The sequence below is a fragment of the Pseudophryne corroboree genome, chromosome 4 (assembly GCF_028390025.1).
Source record: "Pseudophryne corroboree isolate aPseCor3 chromosome 4, aPseCor3.hap2, whole genome shotgun sequence".
NCBI lineage: Eukaryota > Metazoa > Chordata > Amphibia > Anura > Myobatrachidae > Pseudophryne > Pseudophryne corroboree.
This window is the reverse complement of record NC_086447.1, coordinates 74619423-74640217: the sequence shown is the minus strand read 5'-3', so window position 1 is coordinate 74640217 and position 20795 is coordinate 74619423. Positions and strand designations below refer to the sequence as shown.

The window sequence follows — 20795 nt, the reverse complement described above, 5'->3', positions numbered from 1 at the left end:
TAGGAACATCCTCCCTTATTCGTCACCTGGAGCGCATTCATCAGAAGTCATTGACAAGTTCAAAAACTTTGGGTGACAGTGGAAGCAGTCCACTGACAACTAAATCCCTTCTTCCTCTTGTACCCAAGCTCCTGCAAACTACACCACCAACTCCCTCAGTGTCAATTTCCTCCTTAGACAGGAACGCCAATAGTCCTGCAGGCCATGTCACTGGCAAGTCTGACGAGTCCTCTCCTAACTGGGATTCCTCTGATGGATCCTTGAGTATAACGCCTACTGCTGCTGGCGCTGCTGTTGTTGCTGCTGGGAGTTGATCGTCATCCCAGAGGGGAAGTCGGAAGACCACTTGTACTACTTTCAGTAAGCAATTGACTGTCCTACAGTCCTTTGCGAGGAAGATGAAATATCACAGCAGTCATCCTGTTGCAAAGCGGATAATTCAGGCCTTGGCAGCTGTGTTGGTGTTAGACGTGTGTCCGGTATCCACTGTTAGTTCACAGGGACTTAGAGAATTTCTTGAGGTAGTGTGTCCCCGGTACCAAATGCCATCTCGGTTCCACTTCACTAGGCAGGCGATAGCAAGATTTTACCAATTAATATCAGTGATTTATATTTAATTATTAATTACAGTGATCTTGCCAAATGATTCCAGTGATTTTGTCATTTTCTTCCAGTGATTAGGACCAATAATACCATTGATTAGAACGAATAATTCCTGTGATTTTGTCATTTTCTTCCAGTGATTTGGACCAATAGTACCATTGATTAGAACGAATAATTCCTGTGATTTTGTCATTTTCTTCCAGTGATTTGGAACAATAATACCATTGATTAGAACGAATAATTCCTGTGATATCGAGGTGTTTGTGTCGCTTAGCTTAGCCGTCCAGCGACCACAGTGCACCTCTTTTTCTCTTTACTTTGCATCATGTGCTGTTTGGGGCCAATTTTTTTAAGTGCCATCCTGTCTGACACTGCAGTGCCACTCCTAGATGCGCCAGGTGTTTGTGCCGCCCTCTTGGGTCGCTTAGCTTAGTCATCCAGCGACCTTGGTGAAAATTTTAGGACTAAAACTAGTATTGTGAGGTGTGAGGTGTTCAGAATAGACTGGAAATGAGTGGAAATTATGGTTATTGAGGTTAATATTACTATAGGATCAAAATTTCCCCCAAATTCTATGATTTAAGCTGTTTTTGAGGGGGTTTTGAAAAAAAACACCCAAATCCAAAACACACCCGAATCCGACAAAAATGTTTAAGGGAGGTTTTGCTAAAACGCGTCCGAATCCAAAACACGGCGGCGGAACCGAATCCAAAACCAAAACACAAAACCCGAAAAATTTCCGGTGCACATCTCTATAACAAAATTATAATATATACTGTATATATAGCTCGAAGAAAAACTGCGGCACTCAGGGTCTTGTGGCTGAACAAGCGTGTATTGAAAGTTCACAGCATACAGCATCAACGTTTCGGGGTGTCTAACCCCTTTGTCAAGATGTGAGAGTGTGTGTACAAAAAAAAGGACTTACCAAAATAGAGAAAGAGCCCGCCAAATCAGAAGAGTGAAGCCGCCCACGGTTGCGGTGTGTGCGATCTTAAAAAACTTCATTACAGCGAAAGCAACATACGCTTGCTTATTATCCATTATGGATGCAACAACATGTCCACTGCAATAGCCATATATCCCTATAGTGCAACCAAGTACTGGTAACCACCTAATAACACATAAGCAGCAAGTATACAGTCCCCTGAATCTAACAAATTACCCAATAATGAATATGGACTATCCAAAAAAGGGAGAATGTACACATCAGAAATACTAAAAATCAAGAGATGCATGGATACACATATCCGAGGACATAATGGAATCTATATAAGGTGTGTGGTGTAGCCTCCGCCACAAGGTGACCCAAGGAGATCACCAACATATAAGACAACATAAATCAGATGAAAAAAGAAGAAAAAAGAAAAAACAATAATAATGATCATACATCATTAATGATAATAAAAAGACATAAAAATGTCTAGTCACAGCCCTAACCGAGAAAAATGTTAAACGGGTTCGCCTCATTCAGCCCTCGTGGTGCCAGAGTGTCCAACTCGTAAATCCATTTAACCTCTCGTTGCCTCAATAGCCTTTCCCAGTCACCCCCGCGTAAAGGTTTTGGTACATGGTCAATCAACATACACTTCATGCTTGATATCGAGTGTCCTCTTGATGCAAAATGTTGAGCTACTGGTTTATCTGACACTTTTGAAACCAGTGCAGCTTGAATTGATGTGCGGTGGTTGGCCATCTTATCGCGAAAGTTTCTTGATGTCATACCAACATAATAGTAACCGCAGGGACAAACAATGATGTAAATTACATGGTCCATAGTGAAGTGCAACCGATGGCGTATCTTAATTTGTTGACCACTGTGCGGGTGTGCAAAGCTTGAACCAACCATCAGTGATCTGCATGTGGTGCACTTAGGGCACCGATAGCAACCTTTCTTGGTATCTTGTAGCCAGATGTTGCTGGTTGCTGACGGTTGCAAAGTTGGACGCATTAGCATTTGTCGCAGGTTTTTTCCACGTCTATAGGCACAGAGTGGTGGCTGCTGGCTTAACCCCTTAAAGACTGGATCGGTGGCTATGATCGGCCAGTGCTTGCGTAGCACTTTTTCAGAATGTGATGAAGCAACATCATATGTAGACGTAAAAATCATTCTGTTAGCAACCCTCTTATCTTGGCGACTGCTATCATTGTGGGAGTGCCTGTACTTTGCTTTTCTAAGACATTTTTCGATGGTTTGTGTCGTATAGCCACGTTCTTGAAACCTGTCTGCCATCGCCTTGATCTGTGTCTCTGTGTCTTCCTCTGTAGTATTATTGCGCAATACATGCATAAACTTCGAAATGGGTAGACTCTCTTTTAAATGCACAGGGTGGTGACTGGAGGCATGTAAAAGCGTGATTCTATCAGTCTCTTTTCTAAAGAGGGTCGAGGCAAGTTTTCCATTATATCGATAAAGTGGCACGTCTAAAAAATTGACCTTGTCGCGGTCGATATGATATGTAAAACAGATAGGGCTGTCTAGACTATGAAGGTAATCAATCATCTCATAGAACTCCGTGTTGGTCCCTAGCCAAATAACAAAAACATCATCAATGTAACGAACAAAAAATAGACAATTGGAACCAAACCTTGGCATGATGTTGTTGGATTCGTATTTATGCATATATAAATTCGCATATGATGAGGCCAAATTTGACCCCATCGCGGTGCTGCTACACTGGACATAAAAGTCCTTGCCATAGGATAAATGGTTCTGTCTCAATACCAGACCGGCAAGTTCAAGTAGAAATTCAGAGGGTGGACCCTCATGTGGACCCGCAATCAATGTCTCACGCATGGCCAATAGGCCCTCTGTGTGCGGAATAACTGTATACAAGGACTGGATGTCCATAGTAACTAACCAAGCATCATCAGGTATTACACCAAGAGAACCAATCTTGTCAAGGAGATCCGAAGTATCTCTAATATAGCTAGGCATCATAGTCACCAATGGTTGGAGAAATGAATCAATAAAGATTGCCAATGGTTGTAAAACAGAACCCATTGCTGGTATAATCGGCCGACCGGGAGGGTCGACCATGGATTTGTGTATTTTCGGTAGTGTGTAGATGATTGGACGCATTGGATTATCAACAGTCAAGTAACTTGCTATTTTTTGGTCCAAGCATCCGCACACCAAAGCCTGGTTGATAGTAGTATCAACCAGTTTTTTAATATGCAACATTGGACTACCTCTACATTTCAAATACACGTTAGAGTCTGCCAACTGTCTGAGTATTTCAGCATTCTATTTACACCAGTCCTGCACCACCATGGCACAGCCCTTGTCGGCTTGCCATATCACGATCTGGTCATTATTGATCACATTTTTAAGTGCAGCCCTTTGTGCCAAAGAAAGGTTGCTGTACCGCGGTGGTGCAATGCCTGCATGCATCTCCTTATCAGTTAACCTGAGAAATGTGCGTATACTCGGGTTTGTCGACTGAGGGTCGAACACACTAGGTCTAGTTAGACCAGTGACATGACTCACATCATTGGTTTTACTAGAAAAAAACTCTCGTAGCCTAAGTTTTCTCCCAAATTTATAATGATCCACTGCCCATCCAAATTTATTGTGTGGGACAGTGGGAACGAATGAAAGACCGAGCGCTAATATATCCATTTCCAGAGGTGAAAGCATATATTTTGACAAGTTGAAAACAGTATCTACTGGTATTTCCTTGGGCACCCCCTTCGCTTTGTAACCACCCCTCCGCGAGTGGAACCTCGTTCTATGTTTCTGTTGGTGTTGGTATCTATCCGGGCGCTCCTCCCTAAAAAAGCACCAGAGGGAGGTCTGTTGTCAATTCCCTCACTTTCAGAATTAGACTGAGATGAGGAGTTATCCAAAGGACCCTGATATCTGCCTCTAATCTGTGTATGCGGTCTCCGACCTGCGTAGCCCTTAGACTCACCCCTCAACCACCTGTACACTTGGTTATTAGTGTAGTCAGTATTAACAGTGACCATTTTTTTCCGCTTAAACGTGATGAGTTCCTGTTGATATGAGTTGATCTGTTCAGTCAAGCGTTCAACCCCCTTATTAGCAGTATCAACAACTAGTGTAGGCAAATGGGTAGAGTTAAATACGGCCAAGTCCTCTCACACTTGTTTCAATTCGAGCCCAACCTCCTCAATAACCAGGAGGATAAGGTCTAGTGAACATTTATTTAGTACACCACACCATTTGGATTTTCTTATTCCTGTAATAGTCCGAGAGGAATTGGCCATGTAAAGTAAGGTCCACCTCACGTTTCCTTAACCTCAGTATTTTATGAAACAGGTCCAATGGTGTCTCCTGAGGTAATTTGGCAAATTCCATATGGTCGAAAAGCACTTTTTCAGCGTCGTCATCAGTCAAAGATAAAAAAGTGCTATGTGCTAATTGGAAAGTAGCTTCATCGGCACATTGATTAGAGTTGTTCAACATATTGGCCCAAGATAAACAGCATTAAGTTACAATAATTACATACACAAAACTACATTCTATCTATTATATAAAAAAAACTCTAATGTGGTCATGTTATGACTATGGGTGGCGGCTACTCCATGTACTTGAACATAATAGTAGCACCAGTGGTGATGTATTTTATGAGATACGGTGGACCACCACTCCTGTTATCAAATTAGTGAATTAGCATATTTAAACCTCACATTTCACCTGACGTGTTGCACTTATGTGACAAAGAGACAGAACTTTTGAGCTCATAGCACAACTAATCTCAGAGTCATTTGTAAAAGTTCACAAGTGTCAGAGATTACGTACAATTACATTTCTATATCTTTGCCTGTAATTTTTGCTTTAGTAGGCCTACAGTTTTTGTACTTTATATACCAACTATCAATATACCTGTAATTGCTAACTGCCTGGAGCTAGGAAATAATATAGTACTTTTCCTATATTCATCAACTGCCCAAAGCCTGAGAGCTGGGAACTAGCACTGTACTGTACCTGTAATAACCAACTGTCCAGAGCCAGGAACTAGCAATTAGAGATGTGTAGCGGGCATTTTTCGTGTTTTGTGTTTTGGTTTTGGATTCGGGTCCGCGGTCTTGTTTTGGATTCGGACGCGTTTTGGCAAAACCACCCTTTCGGATTTTTGTCGGATTCGGACGCGTTTTGGATTTGGGTGTTTTTTTTTTTTATAAACCCTCAAAAACAGCTTAAATAATTGAATTTGGGGGTAATTTGGATCCTATAGTATTATTAAACTCAATAACAATAATTTCCACTCATTTCAAGTCTATTCTGAACACCTCACAATATTATTTATAGTCCTAAAATTTGCACCGAGGTCGCTGGATGACTAAGCTAAGCGACACAAGTGGCCGACACAAACACCTGGCCCATCTAGGAGTGGCACTACAGTGTCAGACAGGATGGCACTTAAAAAAATAGTCCCTAAAGCACATGATGCAAATAATAAATAAAAAAAGAGGTGCAAGATGGAGTTGTCCTTGGGCCCTCCCACCCACCCTTATGTTGTATAAACAGGACATGCACACTTTAACAAACCCATTATTTCAGCGACAGGGTCTGCCACATGACTGTGGCTGAAATGACTGGTTGGTTTGGGCCCCCACCAAAAAAGAAGCAATCAATCTCTCCTTGCACAAACTGGCTCTACAGAGGCAAGATGTCCACCTCCTCCTCATCGTCCAATTCCTCACCCCTTTCACTGTGTACATCCTCCTCCTCATAGAGTATTAATTCGTCCCCACTGGAATCCACCATCACAGGTCCCTGTGTACTTTCTGGAGGCAATTGCTGGTAAATGTCTCCACGGAGGAATATATAATTAATTTTGATGAACATCATCTTCTCTACATTTATTGGAAGAAACCTCCTACGCCGATCGCTGAGAAGGTGACCGGCTAAACTAAACACTCTTTCGGAGTATACACTGGAGGGTGGGCAACTTGGGTAAAATAAAGCTAGTTTGTGCAAGGGCCTCCAAATTGCCTCTTTTTCCTGCCAGTATACGTACGGACTGTCTGACATGCCTACAGTGATGCTGTCACTCATATAACCCTCCACCATTCTTTCAATGGTGACAGAATCATATGCAGTGACAGTAGACGACATGTCAGTAATTGTTGGCAGGTCCTTCAGTCCGGACCAGATGTCAGCACTTGCTCCTGACTGCCCTGCATCACCGCGAGTGAGTGGTTTGGGAAATTTTATCCTTTTCCTGTCAGCTCCAGTGGCGGTAGAAAATGAAGGAGGAGCTGTTGGCGGGTCACGTTCCACTTGACTTGTCAAGTGTCTCACCAGCACGTCTTTGAACATCTGCAGACTTGTGTCTGCCGGAAAGAGAGATACAACATAGGCTTTAAACCTAGGATCGAGCACGGTGGCCAAAATGTAGTGCTCTGATTTCAACAGATTGACCTTCTGTAAATCATGGTTAAGCGAATGAAGGGCTCCATCCACAAGTCCCACATGCCTAGCGGAATTGCTCCGTTTTAGCTCCTCCTTCAATCTCTCCAGCTGCTTCTGCAAAAGCCTGATGAGGGGAATGACCTGACTTAGGCTGGCAGTGTGTGAACTGACTTCACGTGTTGCTAGTTCAAAGGGTTGGAGAACCTTGCACAACATGGAAATCATTCTCCACTGCGCTTGAGTCAGGTGCATTCCCCCTCCTTTGCCTATATCATAGGCAGATGTATAGGCTTGAATGGCCTTTTGCTGCTCCTCCATCCTCTGAAGCATATAGAGGGTTGAATTCCACCTCGTTACCACCTCTTGCTTCAGCTGATGGCAGGGCATGTTCAGGAGTGTTTGCTGGCTCTCCAGTCTTCGGCACGCGGTGGCTGAATGCTGAAAGTGGCCCGCAATTTTTCGGGCCACCGACAGCAACTCCTGCATGCCCCTCTCGTTTTTCAAAAAATTATGCACCACCAGATTAATTGTATGTGCAAAACATGGGACGTGTTGGAATTTGCCCAGTTGTAATGCATGCACAATATTGGTGGCGTTGTCCGATATCACAAATCCCCAGGAGAGTCCAATTGGGGTAAGCCATTCTGCGATGATGTTCCTCAGCTTCTGTAAGAGGTTGTCAGCTGTGTGCCTCTTATGGTAAGCGGTGATACAAAGCGTAGCCTGCCTAGGAACGAGTTGGCATTTGCGAGATGCTGCTACTGGTGCCGCCGCTGCTGTTGTTGCTGTGGGAGGCAATACATCTACCCAGTGGGCTTTCACAGTCATATAATCCTTAGTATGCCCTGCTCCACTTGTCCACATGTCCGTGGTTAAGTGGACAGTGGCTACAACTGCATTTTTTAGGACACCGAGGACACTTTTTCTGACGTCTGTGTACATGCTCAGTATTGCCTGCCTAGAGAAGTGGAACCTAGATGGGATGTTGGACAGTCAATTGCTTACTGGAAGTAGTACAAGTGGTTTTCCAACTTCCCCTCTGGGATGACGATCAACTCCCAGCAGCAACAACAGCGCCAGCAGCAGTAGGCATTCCACTGAAGGATCCATCGGAGGAATCACAGTTAGGAGAGGACTCGTCAGTCTTGCCAGTGACATGGCCTGCAGGACTATTGGCGTTCCTGTCTAAGGAGGAAATTGACATTGAGGGAGTTGGTGGTGTGGTTTGCAGGAGCTTGGGTACAAGAGGAAGAAGGGATTTAGTTGTCAGTGGACTGCTTCCGCTGTTACCCAAAGTTTTTGAACTTGTCAATGACTTCTGATGAATGCGCTCCAGGTGACGTATAAGAGAGGATGTTCCTAGGTTGTTAACGTCCTTACCCCTACTTATTACATCTTGACAAAGGCAAAACACGGCTTGACACCTGTTGTCCGCATTTCTGTTGAAATAATTCCTCACCGAAGAGGTGATTTTTTTTTGTATTTTGACCAGGCATGTCCATGGCCATATTCGTCCCACAGACAACAGGTGTCTCCCCGGGTGCCTGACTTAAACAAACCACCTCACCATCAGAATCCCCCTTGTCAATTTCCTCCTCAGCGCCAGCAACACCCATATCCTCATCCTGGTGTACTTCAACAGTGACATCTTCAATTTGACTATCAGGAACTGGACTGTGGGTGCTCCTTCCAGCACTTGCAAAGGGCGTGCAAATGGTGGAAGGAGCCACCTCTTCCCGTCCAGTGTTGGGAAGGTCAGGCATCGTAACCGACACAATTGGACTCTCCTTGGGGATTTGTGACTTAGAACGCACAGTTCTTTGCTGTGCTTTTGCCAGCTTAATCTTTTCATTTTTCTAGCGAGAGGATGAGTGCTTCCATCGTCATGTGAAGCTGAACCACTAGTCATAAGGAACATAGGAGAGGGCCTTAGCCGTTCCTTGCCACTCCGTGTCGTAAATGGCATATTGGCAAGTTTATGCTTCTCCTCAGACGATTTTAATTTACATTTTTGGGTCATTTTACTGAACTTTTGCTTTTTGGATTTTACATGCTCTCTACTATGACATTTGGTATCAGCCTTGGCAGACGACGTTGATGGCATTTCATCGTCTCTGCTATGACTAGTGGCAGCAGCTTCAGCACTAGGTGGAAGTGGATCTTGATTTTTCCCTATTTTACCCTCCACATTTTTGTTCTCCATTTTTTAATGTGTGGAATTATATGCCAGTAATATATCTGGAATTAGATGGCAGTAATGTCTGGAATTAGATACCATTAGATAGATACCAGATACCACTGTGACTGAAATGATTATGCAGGGTCGGTTCTTGGCCTTGTGGCGCCCCGGGTAAAGTATAGGGGCGTGGCTTCAAATGGGGGCGTGGCCAGTTACGCCCCCATTTGTGCCCCCTGTAGCGCCGCTGAAAGAAAAAATAAAATAAAAAAAGTATACTTACTATCCCCATTCCTGATCCAGACCGCTGCAGACCTCCTCCGCCGGCGCTGCTCTTCTCCTCTCCTCTTCTCGATCTATGGGAGAGACGTTATTACGTCTCTCCCATAGAACAGCATAGACAATAGAGGTCAATTATGACCCCTAGTGTCTGTGCCACTATGCTGTGCGGTGCGCGATGATGTCATCGCGCACCGCACAGCAAAGATCCTCTCCATGAAGGGAAACTAGACCGTAGCGTCTAGTTTCCCTTCATGTAGAGGACCTTTGCTGTGCGGTGCGCGATGACATCATCGCGCACCGCACAACAAAGGTCCTCTCCATGAAGGGAAACTAGACGCTACGCGTCTGGTTCCCTTCAAAGCGGGGGGTTGCACAGCATGGCACTGCGGGGGGCACAGTGGCAGATCTTGCCATGGTGTGGCGCCCTCCGGATGGCGTCGGCGCCCTCCAGAAGGCGGCGCCCTGGGCAAAAGTCATGCTTGCCCGTGGCAAGATCCGCCACTGGGATAATGACCTATGCACAGTGACAGGACACTACCACAGCACCCTACAGCAGCAAGATGCAGCACAAGACACTGTACTAGTATTAGTAATGTAGTATTACTGAGCACCAGAAGACAATGAGCAGTGATACTGAGCACTGATGATACTGAGCACTGATGATACTGATACTGCGGAAAACTGACACTGAGCAGCATGATTAGCACAAGACACTGTACTAGTATTAGTAATGTAGTATTACTGAGCACCAGAAGACAATGAGCAGTGATACTGAGCACTGATGATACTAAGCACTGATGATACTGAGCACTGATGCTGAGCACTGATGATACTGAGCACTGATGATACTGAGCACTGACGATACTACAGAGAACTGACACTGAGCAGCACGATGCAGCACAAGACACTGTACTAGTATTACTGAGCAGCACAAAAGCACTCTGGAATTGTCACCCCCCAGATACCACTGTGACTGGAATGATGATGACCGATGCACAGTGACAGGACACTAACACAGCACCCTACAGCAGCAAGATGCAGCAAAAGAGAGACACTGTACTAGTATTACTGAGCAGCAATAAGCACTGATACTGAGCACTGATACTGAGATTTGACACTGAGAGTACGTAGCTACGTCCTCTCTGTACCCTCTACAATGCACAAGTGAAAATGGCGGCGATGCACGGTTCCTTATATAAAATCCGAATCTCACGAGAATCCGACAGCGGGATGATGACATTTGCCTCGTTTAGGTTTTCCGAGTCAGGCGGGAACAACCGAGCCTGGCTCGGAGCCTGTGTTTGACACGTGGAGTTCGGGGGGGTTCGGTTCTTGGAGAACCGAACCCGCTCATCTCTACTAGCAATATACCTGTAGTCATCAAATGCCTGGTTCTAGGAATTAGAGATGTGTGATTTGTTTTTTAGAAATCCGAACTCACCCGAATTTTGCAGATCCGAACCAAATCCAGGTTCGGATCTCTTGAGGAGATCTCGGCAAAACCGAATCCCAGTTCAGATCACCCAGCAGTTCGGAAATTCAGATTTTAAATCCAAATTTCAGGTTTCGGATTACAAAACATGATTTTAGCTGTTGATATCCATTTTCAAGAAATCCACAATTCAAGATTCAAGTTTTAAATCCAAATTCTGAACCAAATCTCCTGAGGGGTGGTTTTGCAAAACCAAAACACGACAATGAAATTAGAACCAAAACATGAGGCTCTGTGCATATCTCTACTAGGAATTAGTACAAATCCTCTATTCACCAACTGCCCAGAGCTTGACAACCAGGAACTAGCCCCGTACCTGTAATCACCAACTGCCTGAGGACAGGAAACAGCACACTGCCTATATTCATCAACTGCCCGGAGCCAGGTACTGGTATTGTCTGGAGCCAGGAGGGGGAACTGTACCTACAGTAACCAACTGTCTGAAGACAGAAAAAATCTGGCATAGTGCCTGTTATTACCACTCTCCATAGCAAAAGGTTGGTGCTTAGTCTGTGGTTACCAACGCCTGGTGCCAAGCACTGGAACCTATAATGACCAACTATCAGGAACCAGTGCTCTGCCTGTGGTCAGACAGCTCAGAGCCAGGGATTAGTGCAGTGCATGTGTTCGCCATAGTGGTGGTGTCCTACAAAATGCAACCACACCCAGGGGCATTTTTAGCAATCTTTTTCTACTAAAGTAATGTGAAAACGTGTATTTTCACACCCTTTCCACATTATTTTAGTTTCACATAAATCTATCACAGGGCTTTTGGGGGAGGTTTCATAAAATATCCCCTCGAAGCCATAAAATTTGCACCAGCTCCGCATGCTGATCGTGTTTCCCATACCTCTGATTCGGAATCAGCCCAGATTTAACAAACTTTAACCGTTAAATCTTTTCGGACCAAGCACTTCTAAAATAATGCCATCCTCAGATGGCATTATTAGAGGGGGTTTGATACGGGATGTTTGGGATATCAGCAGTGGCGAATCTTGCCACGGGCAAGCAGGACTTTTGCCCGGGGCGCCGCCTTCCGGAGGGCGCCAGCGCCATCCGGAGGGCACCGCACCATGGCAAGATCCGCCACTGTGCCCCCCGCAGTGCCCCGCTGTGCCCCCCGCTTTGAAGGGAACCAGACGCGTAGCGTCTAGTTTCCCTTCATGGAGAGGACCTTTGTTGTGCGGTGCGCGATGACGTCATCGCGCACCGCACAGCATAGTGGCACAGACACTAGGGGTCATAATTGACCTCTAGTGTCTATGCTGTTCTATGGGAGAGACGTAATAACGTCTCTCCCATAGATCGAGGAGAGGAGAGGAGAAGAGCGGCGTCGGCGGAGGAGGTCTGCAGCGGTCTGGATCAGGAACGGGGATAGTAAGTATACTTTATTTTATTTTTTCTTTCAGCGGCACTACAGGGGGCACGCCCCCATTTGAAGCCACGCCCCTATACGTTGCCCGGGGCGCCACAAGGCCAAGAACCGGCCCTGGATATCAGCGATCAGAAGACCAACACTGGCACCCCCTCCCCATAGCCTAACCCTCCCCGGGGGTGCCTAAACCTAACCCCCCACCCTGCAGCCTCACTGTAACCCTCCCTCCCACGCAGCCTATCCCTAACCCTCCCCAGGGATGCCTAACCCTAACCCCCTATCCCCGCAGTATAACCCTCCCCCCGCAGCCTAAACTTAACACACACACACCCACCCCTGCAGGATAAAACCAGGCTTCCCGGCATACTTACGTTCGGGGTGATGGTGGTCCTGATTCCGGCGTCTGCATTTTGTCTCTTCGTAACCGCGTGTCGGGATTCCGGCAATGGGATTTCAAGTGCCGGCATCCTGACTGCATCCCATTCGAGGCTTTGGTCCATTTCCTATACTCTGCTCTTCCTGACAGGCAGAGCAGAGCCCGGATCCGAATTCTGTGATCAACCTGTGTCTGATTGGACACAGGCTGCATACATACAGAAAGTAAATGGGTATAGTAAAAACAAAATAAAATAGAACTTACCTCCATTCATGGTTGGCTGCTGCTGTGAATGGTGGGCTGCTGTTGTAACCTGATCAGCTGAAGTTGTGTGGTCAGCTGAGGTGCAGTGAAAGTCCCAGGTGGCACCTCAGCTGACCACAGTCATCAGATAATCAGATTACAACAGCCTCCTATCGATCAGAGATCCCTGGGTGCTGGTAAGTTTTATTTTATTTATTTGTTATTATTGTAACATTACACGCATACAAAAAAAAATCACTGTGCACTATCTTACTGGGCACGAGCCAAGTGTGCCTCGGGAAATAAAGGCTTTCACTATTGCAAAACCCCAATGAGGACACATTATAGCAGAGGTTCTCAAACTCGGTCCTCGGGGGCACACACAGTGCATGTTTTGCAGGTAACCCAGCAGGTGCACAGGTGTATTAATTACTCACTGACACATTTTAAAAGGTCCACAGGTGGAGCTAATTATTTCACTTGCGATTCTGTGAGGAGACCTGCAAAACATGCACTGTGTGTGCCCCCGAGGACCGAGTTTGAGAACCTCTGCATTATAGGCTGACCATACCAGCCCTTTAAACTGGGACACTCATGGATTACACAGGTTCTGTGGCTGATTAAAACCAGGTGACATGCAGGTTTGTAGTCAGCCAGCCACAGAACCTGTGTAATTCATGAGTGTCCCAGTTTAAAGGGCTAGTATGGTCAGCCTAGGATACAATGCCAGTACAGACGGCTCCCGAATATTTATACCTTTGTGTGATATTTACATATCGCATTGCAAATGAGTGCAAAATATTTGGGCAACAAATGCAGTTTATATGCAGATATGTGGATTTTGATAAAGGGCCCCTAAACAACTGTTATTCTGTTACCTTATGTATCAAATGTTTCGTTCACTTTGTAAGATTGTTTTGTAGGTTCATATTTAACTTTCTAATTAACATAATTGTATATTATTTGTTAGAATGATGATCTCCTAAAGGGACAGCATTAAGGGGTCTATGTACTAAGCCTTGAGAGAGATAAATAGGACGGAGATAAAGTGGCAGCCAATCAGCTCGTAACTGTCATGTTACAGGCTGTGCATAAAAAATGACAAAAAGGAGCTGGTTAGTTGGTACTTTATCTCTCTGAAAGTCCTGATTTATCAAGCCTTGGCGAGTGGTAAATTGCACAGTGATAAAGTACCAACTAGATATGTGCACCGGACACTTTTTGGGTTTTGGGTTTTGGTTTAGGATCTGGATCTCCTTTCGTGTTTTGGATCTGGATTGGTTTTGGCAGAACCACCCTTTCGGCTTTTGGTTTTGGATCTGTTTTTAAAAAACAAAACATAAAAACAGCTAAAATCACAGATTTTTTAATTCATTTTTTGTTCCTACAGTATTATTAAACTCAATAATAATTATTTCTACTCATTTCCAGTCTATTCTGAACACATCACAATATTTTTTTTAGGCCAAAAAGATGCACCGATGTTGCTGGATGACTAAGCTAAGTGACACAAGTGTGTCGGCACAAACACCTGGCCCATCTAGGAGTGGCACTGCAATGGCAGACAAGATGGCTGATTTAAAAACTAGGCCCAAAGAGCACATAATGCAAAGAAAAAAAGAGGCGCAAGATGGATTTGTCCATGCCCTCTCCCACCCTTATGTTGTATAAACAGGACATGCACACTTTAGCAAACCAATCATTTCAGCGACTGGGTGTGCCACACGACTGTGGCTGAAATGATTGGTTTGTTTGGGCCCCCACCAAAAAAGAAGCTCTCCTTACACAGACTGGCTCTACAGAGGCAAGATGTTGTCCTCATCCTCCGATCCTCACCCCTTTCACTGTGTACATCTTCATCCTTAACAGAGTATTAATTTGTCCCCACTGGCAATTGCTGGTAAAGATCTTCCTTGAGGAATTTATAATTAATTTTGATGAACATCATCTTCTCCACATTTTGTGGAAGTAACCTCCTACGCCGATCGCTGACAAGGTGACCGGCTGCACTAAATACTCTTTCGGAGTAAACACTGGAGGGGGGGCAACTTAGGTAAAATAAAACCAGTTTGTGCAAGGGCCTCCAAATTGCCTCTTTTTCCTGCCAGTATACTTACGGACTGTCTGACATGCCTACTTGGATGCTGTCACCGATATAATCCTCCACCATTCTTTCAACGGTGACGGCATCATATGCAGCGACAGTAGACATGTCAGTAATTGTTGGCAGCTCCTTCAGTCCGGACCAGATGTCTAAACTTGCTCCTGACTGCCCTGCATCACTGCCAGTGGGTCAGCTAGGAAATATTATTCTTTTCCTCGCAGCTCCAGTTGCGGGAGAAAATGAAGGATTAGCTGTTTACTTGTCACGTTCCGCTTGAGCTGACAATTATCTCACCAGCAGGTCTTTGCACCTCTGCAAACTTGTGTCCGCCGGAAAGAAAGATAGAATGTAGACTTTAAACCTAGGATAGATCACGGTGGCCAAAATATAGTGATCTGATTTCAACAGATTGACCACCCTTGAATCCTGGCAAAGTGAATGAAGGGCTCCATCCACAAGTCCCACATACTTAGCGGAATCACTCCATGTTAGCTCTTCCTTCAATTTCTCCAGCTGCTTCTGCAAAATTCTGATGAGGGGAATGACCTGACTCAAGATGGCAGTGTCTGAACTGACTTCACATGTGGCAAGTTCAAAAGGTTGGAGAACCACTGCACTTGAGTCAGGTGCATTCCCCCTCCTTTGCTTATGTCATAGGTAGATGTACAGATGGGTCCACATTTATCGTGACCTTTAATAGGATTAACTGAGACTGGGCAGTCAGACTTAATCCTCTGCTGTAATGACTTAATCCCCTGCTGTATTGTTCTCTGTATTGTATTGCAGCTGAGAACAATAAATGAAGGGTTTATGTTAATAAGCCATGTTGTGCCTAGGTGCAAAAAACTAGTCAAGATAACCGTGGACCCATCTGTATAGGCTTTAATGGCCTTTTGCTGCTCCTCTATTCTCTGAAGCATATAGAGGGTTGAATTTCACCTCGTTACTACCTCTTTCTTCAGGTGATGGCAGGGGAGGTTCAAGAGTGTTTGCTGGTGCTCCAGTCTTTGGCACGTGGTCGCTGAATGTCGAAATTGGCCCGTCAGTGGGCTGTTGCAGTCTTGTAGTCCTTAGTTTGCCCTGCTCCACTTGTCTACATGTCCGTGGTTAAGTGGACACTGGGTACAACTGCATTTTTCAGGACACTGAGGACACTTTTCTTAATGTCCCTATACAGTCCGGGAATCGCATGCCTTGTGAAGTGGAATCTACATGGGATTTGGTACTGGGGATATAGTACGTCCATCAACTGTTTAAATCCCACTGCACTAACGGCGGATACCGGATGCACGTCTAACACCAGCATAGTTGTTATGGCCTCAGTAATCTGCTTTGCAACAGGGTGACTGCTGTTATATTTCATCTTCCTCGCAAAGCACTGTTGGACAGTCAGTTGCTTAGTTAAAGTAGTACAAGTGGTTTTCCGACTTCCCCTCTGGGATGACGATCGACTGCCAGCAGCAACAACAGCAGCAGCAGCAGCAGTATGCGTAGCACTCAAGGATCCTTCTGAGGAATCTCGGATAGGAGAGGACTCGTCAATCATGCCAGTGAAATGGCCTGCAGGACTACTTCCGATCCTGACTGAGGATCAAATTGACGTTTAGGGAGTAGTTGGTGTGGATTGCAGGAGCTTGGATACAACAGGAAAAGGGGATTTAGGTGTCAGTGGACTGCTTACTCTCTTATCCAAAGTTTCTGAACTTGACAATGACTTATGATGAATGCACTGTAGGTGACGTATAAGGGAGGATGTTCCTAAGTGGTTAATGTCCTTACGCCTACTTATTATGGATTGACAAAGGCAACAGATGGCTTGACACCTATTGTCCGGATTTGTGGAGAAATAATTTCACACCGAAGGTGGATTTTTTGGTATTTTACCCAGGCATGACAATGGGCTTTTTCATCCCATGGATAACAACTGTCTCCACTGGTGCCTTATTAAAACAAACCACATCACCATCAGAATCCTCATCATCAACTTCCTCCTCAGCGCCAGCTACACCAATAACCTCCTCATCCTGTTGTACTTCTACAGTGACACCCTCAATCTCAATATCAGCAGCTGGACTGGCGGTGCTCCTCCCAGCACTTGCAGGGGGCATGCAAATGGTGGTAGGAGCCTCCTCTTCCCATACAGTCTTGGGAAGGTCAGGCCTAGACATCGCAACTGCGGACACACTTGGACTCTCCTTGGGGATTTGTGATATCTCTGAGTCTGAACTTACAGTTGTTTTTTCCTGTGCTTTAACAAACTTTATTTTTTAAATTTTTCGAGAGGGAGGAGGGCTTCCATCTTCATGAGAAACTGTCATGAAAATATGCCAAGGCCTTAGCCTTTCCTTGCCAATTTGTGTCGTGAATGGCATATAGCCAAGTTTACTTTTCTCAGCAGATATTTTCTTTATTTTTTGGTTATAAATTTTTGCTTCTTGGATTTTACACGCCCTCTTGACATTGGGCATCAGCCTTAGCAGACGACGTTGATGGAATTGCATCATCAATGTCATGACTGGTAGCAGCAGCAGCTTCAGAACTAGTACTAGGAACTGGAAGTGGTTCCTAATCTTTCACTATTTTTTCCTCATAATTTTTGTTCTCCATTTCACATGACAGTGCCCCTTTATTATTACAGCAAACAGAACAGTACCCCCTTATATTTACAGCACCCCTGTATTTTTACAGCATACAGGACAGTACCACAGTGCACCTTTATTTATACAGCGCCTGACAGGGCCACAGTGTTCCTTTATTTTTACAAAACCCCTGTATTTTTACAGCAAACAGGACAGGTCCACAGTACCCCTGTGTTTTCACAGCACCCCTGTATTTTTACAGCATACAGGACAGGGCCACAGTGTTCTTTTATTTTTACAGCACCACTGTATTTATACAGCACCCTTTTTTTTTTACAGCATGCAGGACAGGGCTAGTATTCCTTTATTTTTACATCACCACTGTATTTTTACAGCATACAGGACAGGGCCACAGCACAACTGTATTTTTACAGCACCCCTGTATTTTTACAGCATACAGGACAGGGCAACAGCACCCCTGTATTTTTACAACACCCCTGTATTTTTACAGGATACAGGACAGATCCACAGCACCCCTGTATTTTTACAGCATACAGGACAGGGCCAAAGTGTTACTTTATTTTTACAAAACCCCTGCATTTTTACAGCATACAGGACAGAGCCACAGTGCTTCTTTATTTTTACAGCACCCCTGTATTTTTACAACACACCTGTATTTTTACAGCATACAGGATAGGGCCACAGCACCTCTGTATTTTTACAGCACCCGTGTATTTTTACAATACCCCTGTATTTTTACCGCACCCCTTTATATTTACAGCATACAGGACAGGGTAACAGCACCCCTGTGTTTTCACAGCACTCCTGTATTTTTACAGCTTACAGGACAGGGCCACAGCATCCCTGTATTTTTACAGCACCCCTGTATTTTTACAGCATACAGGACAGGTCCACAGCACCCCTATATTTTATAGCATACAGGACAGGGCCACAGCACCCCTGTATTTTTACAACACACCTGTATTTTTACAACATACAGGACAGGACCGCAGCACCCTTGTATTTTTACAACACCTCTGTATTTTTACAGCACACAGGACAGTGTCACAGAACCACTGTATTTTTACAGCACCCCTATATTTTTACAGCATGCAGAACAGTGCCCCTGTACAGCACAGGACTGCAGCACCCCTCTATTGCACCCCAGACAGCACAGAACACTCCAGAACAGCAACCCTGTGCAGCACCCCTAACAGTACTGTTCACCAGCACAGGACAGCAGCACATCTAACAGCACAGGACACCAGCACAGTACACCAGCCCAGAACGGCTCAGGACAGCAGTACCCCTTACAGCACAGTACACCAATGAAAATGGCGGCAACACGTGGCTCCTAATATATAATCCAAAACCTGCGAGAATCCAACAGTGGGATGATGACGTTTTGCCTCGTACTGGGATCCGAGTCTGGTGGGAAGTCCCGAGCCGGACTCGGATCCAGACGCACATCACAGAGTTCGGGTGGTTTGGTTCTCAGAGATCCAAACCCGCTCATTCCTAGTACCAACCAATCACTTCCTAACTGCCATGTTACAGGCTGTGTTTGAAAATGACAGTTAGGAGCTGATTGGTTGGTACTTTATCACTGTGCCATTTATCACTCTCCAAGGCTTGATAAATCTGAGCCTTAGTACTGTACATGGACACCTGAGTGCTGTCATTGTCAGTTTTTATATGAAACAATAGTAATCATAAAAATATTGTACCAGAGATGGAAATTGAGTTCTTGTCTGTTAGGCATGTCAAAACCAGTGAAAAAAATCTTATGCAATACAAATTTAAAGGACATCAATAAGATTCTAAAGGGCCTATTCATTAAGCTCAATAGGCCTATTACACATGCAGAAAAACTAGTTACCACATGTGTTTTAAATAATAGGACCATTCATTATTAGGGGCCTGATGTAACCATGGGGGTAATTCCAAGTTGATCGCAGCAGGATTTTTTTTTAGCAATTGGGCAAAACCATGTGCACTGCAGGGGAGGCAGATATAACATGTGCAGAGAGAGTTAGATTTGGGTGGGTTATTTTGTTTCTGTGCAGGGTAAATACTGTCTGCTTTATTTTTACACTGCAAATTAGATTGCAGATTGAACACGCCACACCCAGATCTAACTCTCTCTGCACATGTTATATCTGCCTCCCCTGCAGTGCACATGGTTTTGCCCAACTACTAAAAAATTTCCTGCTGCGATCAACTTGGAATTACCCCCCATATTCAGCAAACTCCAAAAACCAAAGTTTTTGCTTGTGGTAAATGTCCTCCTTAGAAGGCATCCAGTTTGCTCCCTTCACCTCCAGCGGCTCTCTCTGTGCGCCTGCTTTAACTCCACCCCTACAAACTCGCAGCGAGGTGGATACATTATTTTCAGGGCCCAACAAATCTTTTAGTAAATACACATTAAAATTATATTTCAGGTATACAAGTGGCACTAATTTTTACATACATTTATACGTATGAGTAATTAATGCTAAATAATAAGATGGAACATACCTCCAGCTGCTTAGCCAGGAACACATCAATCAGATTCCTCTGGTCATTCACATCCAATTCTTTCTTGTGTTCTGTAAATGTGGCTCTTATAAAACTCTGCATATGCTTAAGGTTTTCTAAAATTCGTTTGTGAATTCCCGGCAGCCAGTCCATCACAGTCGGAAAACTACTGTACAGCTTTAAAAGAAAGATACAATTATAAACAAATATATATATATTTTTTATAATGGCTAACTTTAATAACCAATTTGGTTGCCATTTTGTAAAAATGTATTGATATGTTTTGTGATTATCTGTTTACATGGCGATGCTGTTGCTATGAGACATAACTGCACAGAGACGGGAGTGAGATCGGGAACGATCCTTCTGTTCCTTGCACATTTTCATCAAAAGTACCTCTGAACATGTCATTAGCATCTTGATACATTTGAAAACATTGACCGTCCCATCATGTTCTATGGGAGTAATTACATTATGCAATGCTGTCTTGATATTACTAATATCTCCTACGTAAACCCTTTTCATACATGTGGCTGAAATATAAATGACATGAAAGTGCTGTATCAGCATGTTTTATAGAAAAAAAAACAATAACTACTTTATATGTTGGCCCCATAGGAAGCAGAGTCATAAGATTAGGAGTTATTGTTCAGGACCATGAAAGAA

The 20795-nt window shown here is 44.5% G+C and overlaps 2 protein-coding genes across 2 annotated transcripts in view; both read right to left on the bottom strand.

The window, feature by feature from the left end:
- The window catches only part of LOC134908909 (cytochrome P450 2K1-like), a 32432-nt gene extending 19416 nt beyond the window's left edge, over positions 1 to 13016 (bottom strand). The window contains exon 1 of the mRNA XM_063915144.1: positions 12951 to 13016. Coding sequence (XP_063771214.1) covers positions 12951 to 12956 — 6 coding nt within the window. The 5' untranslated portion in view covers positions 12957 to 13016. The remainder of the gene's footprint in view (positions 1 to 12950) is intronic.
- LOC134908906 (cytochrome P450 2C5-like) overlaps positions 1 to 20795 on the bottom strand; it is a 216387-nt gene that overhangs the window by 167992 nt on the left and 27600 nt on the right. The window lies entirely within an intron of this gene.